The sequence below is a fragment of the Chlorocebus sabaeus genome, chromosome 20, assembly GCF_047675955.1.
Source record: "Chlorocebus sabaeus isolate Y175 chromosome 20, mChlSab1.0.hap1, whole genome shotgun sequence".
NCBI lineage: Eukaryota > Metazoa > Chordata > Mammalia > Primates > Cercopithecidae > Chlorocebus > Chlorocebus sabaeus.
This window is the reverse complement of record NC_132923.1, coordinates 4,727,232-4,731,195: the sequence shown is the minus strand read 5'-3', so window position 1 is coordinate 4,731,195 and position 3,964 is coordinate 4,727,232. Positions and strand designations below refer to the sequence as shown.

The 3,964-nt window shown below is 38.2% G+C and overlaps 1 protein-coding gene across 1 annotated transcript; it reads right to left on the bottom strand.

Moving 5' to 3' along the window:
- Positions 1 to 2,294: 2,294 nt before the first annotated feature.
- OR6P1 (olfactory receptor family 6 subfamily P member 1) lies at positions 2,295 to 3,248 on the bottom strand. Its single transcript, XM_037997549.2, has one exon. The coding sequence runs from the start codon at positions 3,246 to 3,248 to the stop codon at positions 2,295 to 2,297; it is 954 nt and encodes a 317-aa protein (XP_037853477.2).
- Positions 3,249 to 3,964: the final 716 nt, after the last annotated feature.

The window sequence follows — 3,964 nt, the reverse complement described above, 5'->3', positions numbered from 1 at the left end:
AACTCAGTTTGAGTAAGAGTGAGTTTAATACGTGGTTAATGGAACAGGCATATCCTTTAGAAGCATATCATGATATTTGTAATGACAAAATGGTAATAATGATGGAGCTTGGCATTTATTAAATGCTTACTATGAATTAATGGTATTACATGCCAGAAGGTCTTCTTAGGTTGCAGCAAACTCATACACTATCAAAGGCCTCACCTGGCATAAAATTAACTCAGGGAAACACGATAGTAAATCCAACATTCCAGAAGGGCAGTTTTAGGAGTTTCTCTTACGGGAAAGAAGTCCTGAAAGCAGTTGAAGATAGACTCTGTCATTTAAAGTCATAGTTCAGGTAGGAGGACATAAAATTTTCATCAAGGGGTGCAGAGTTCACCTTAACTTGGAATCCTCAAGCCCTGTAAGCGCCTATATCACTTGTAACAATTTCATAGGCATCCATAGCTTCTAGAATTCCCTGCCAAAGACATGGCAAGTTACAAAAGTAGCCTGAAGCTATTATTTCCCACTATTTATCTATAGCACATTAATCATCCTCCCAGTTTAGGGGTCATTTGCTGATCAGAGATAATTTGTGCCATAAGTAATGTTGTGTAGTAATGTTTATTAGGTTTCTAGGGAAGCAGAACTAGAAATTAATCCAAGATCAAATTTATCCACAAAGAGAAAACAAAGCTAACCCTTTGTGCACATATGCATTATTTATTTAATATTTGCAACAAACCCATATGATAGAAAGGGTATTATTTTTATTATCAAAGAGAAATTATGAGCAGAGATGTAAAGTTTCTTGCCTATGATCACATAACTTGTTATTAGTAAAGCCAGGATCAAATTGAAATTTGCTGGTTCTAGGGTCTGAATTCTGAACTCCATGTCTCTCATAATTCTATGGAAGGAGAGGAGAATGTAATGTAAATTGAGCTATGTTCAGAGATGTTTCAAAGGCTATTCAGAAATTTTGTGAAAATAAAACAACTTAAACTGTTTTAAGTATGAGATCTTTTATTGTTATTTTGTTTTTAATACTGGAAAATCTACAATGATTGTTGATACAGTAGTTTGCATTGATGGACACATGTCTTTTTCTCCCTCAAAACCTGTCTCAGAATAGGCAAATGTGCACTGGTCAACAATCTATGTTTATTGGAATTTGTTCAATTGCATATTTATTTTGTATCACATATCCCACATCTAAATAATCATTGAATTTTGTTCAATATGCAGAAATTTGGGTAAATGAGCCTAGATTCAAGATAAGAAAAATTTCTCTGAGCAATTCAAGTAACTTTCCAACAACCAAAGGAACTTGCTAGAATACCTATGATTCAGACTATGAACCTGAGACATCCCAATTGCCATAGAGATATCTGCATCCTATCTATGGCTCTTCAATCTTCTTTCTTATGGAGGCATTTTCTGTTCTTACAGTCCTTTGACTAGGAACACAATTTAAAATATTTCACAATTGGTATGGCCCTGGCACTAATTAAAACAGGTGCTGGCCATAGTGAAAGAGAATATCTGTATATAAGCTTTGTAGAACATTTTACCTACTACTTGGTCAATATTTGTTCGGTCAACCAGCTTTATATACCCCTGAGATTCAAAGAAGGGAGAGGGAGAGGATATTTAGCCATATTGAGTCATGAATATATGGCTGAATATCAGCACTGCATCTCTCTCTGCTTTGACTTTCAATGAATATGAGTTTTGTAGAGGTAAAGGGTATTGATAAGATAATATGAAATTAGGTCTTGGGGTACAACATACTTGTGCAATTTCTTATGAAAGTAGGATTTGAGAATCTGGATCTTTGAAATTGTTACGTTGAAGTCTACCAAATTTTTTTCTTGAGTTGTCCACCAGTAAATTCCCTTTTTTTCTCATACTATATTTTCTCACTTTTAAAATAATGAGCTTGGTTTAGACTAGGGAATCCCAAACTGTCTATGAAATAGGAATTCCCAGAAAGTTTTGAAAATTATTCATGGCAGGGTAACATTCCAAACATACTCAGTAAGACTCTCCACATATTTTTTTTGGGGGGAATCTTTATTTTAACAAATTCCCAGGTGATTGTTATGTAGCTAGTCCAACCTTAGTTTGAAAACCCCTGTAAAAAAATAAATGATTCATAAACTTTCATTTGTATCAGAAGGTCCCAGACAATATTTAGAGAAAATGTTGGCAAATTATATTTATGTTCCCTTTAAGCCCATTCTGATTCCTTGAGGAGGCCCTATTAAGATTCTGCTATTTTCGCCTCTCCCAAGACCTGTTGTATATCAGTCCAGAACATCCTTAGGATAGTGACATCTGCCCATCACTGCCTTCCTGAAGGCCTCCTTCACCTCCTTGTTCCTCAGGCAGTAGATGGCTGGGTTGAGGGATGGTACAATGATAGTGTAGAGCACAGAGATAATCTTGTTGTGGTTGAAGGTGTACATGGCCCGGGGCCGTGCATAGGTGAAGAGAGTGGAGGAGTAGTAGATAACAACCACTGCCAGATGAGTGGCACAAGTGGAAAAGGCTTTGCGGCGTCCCCTGGAAGTAGGAATCCTCAGGATGGCTGCAATGATGGCAGTGTATGATGAAACCACAGCCAACAGAGGGAGTAGAATCATAACCAGGGCCAGAAGGAAGTCTACTAGCTCTGCTTGCTCCTTGTCAGAGCAGGTGAGGTTGAGTAGTGGTGAAATATCACAGAAAAAGTGGTTGATAATGTTGGGTCCACAGTAGGACAATTGGGAAATAAAAAGAAGCTTCATCATGGAGCTGAAGAAGCCACTGCCCCAAGAGGCAGCAGCAAGGCGAGTGGCCAGACTGGAAGGCATGAGACTAGGGTAATGGAGTGGTCCACAGATGGCCAGGTAGCGGTCATAGGCCATAACTGCCAACAGCACACATTCAGTACAGGCTAAGGCAATAAAGAAGTAGAGTTGGGTCATGCAACCTACATAGGAGACTCTACTATCCTGAGTAAGAAAGGCTGCCAAGAGCCGAGGAATGGTGACGTTGATGTACCAAAGCTCCAGGAAACAGAGATGGCCAAGGAAAAAGTACATGGGGCGATGAAGGCTTGGAGTGAGCCATATTGTGAAGACAATGAGTGCATTCTCCAACAATGTCAGAAGGTAAATTGCAAAGAAAAGGACAAAGAGGAGCAGCTGGAGGGGAGGAGTGGTAGGGAAATCCACCAAGACAAACTCTTCGACATGGCCTCCACTCAAATTTCTCATGGTCTCTGTCCACTTGAGTGCCTAAAATAAATCACAGGAAGAACAAGAGTTTTGAAAGATAGGTGCAACAAACCGCCAACATACTCTCACAGGTTATAACTACTGAAGATGCTTAGTGGTATATTAATTATTATATCATTTTTCCTCTTCGCTTTGCTGTTTTTTCTCTCACCTTATAGGAAAAGTTAACAGACCTGAGTACTCAATTACCTAGCGATCTTAACTACAGTGGGTATTTGATAAATACTTTCTGAGTGATTTCAGAATTGCCTTGGCATTTTGATTCTTGTCCAGGATGTGCTCTTCCTTTACATCCCTTAGAAACAACTATAAACTCCTAAGCCCACAGCACCTTTACTCAGTAGTTGTTGAATGAGTGAATAAAAGAAGGTGTGACCTCAAGTTGGAGCCTACAGGCTTATCTCTCAAGGGAAATTGTACTAAAAGGAAGCAATAACTCAGGGAGATTGCTTGAACTGTAATGCAAGGCAACATGACAGTATGCAGATTGGTTTGAAAAATATCCATTTCCAAATGGAAAGACATTTCAATACAAAGGAGATTATGAAGCTCTGCTCCAGAGAATAGTTATTTTTCCATTCACTTTACATTTATTTTTGAATACATTTTTAGTGGTAGAATTAGACCATCTTATTTCCAGGAGGTATAATATGTTAAAAATTGACCTCCTGAAAGTTGTACATGTCTTAATTCCT

Excerpts from the sequence above, each read along its gene's own strand:
- OR6P1 (XM_037997549.2), bottom strand. The coding sequence starts at position 3,248 with ATGAGAAATTTGAGTGGAGGCCATGTCGAAGAGTTTGTCTTGGTGGAT.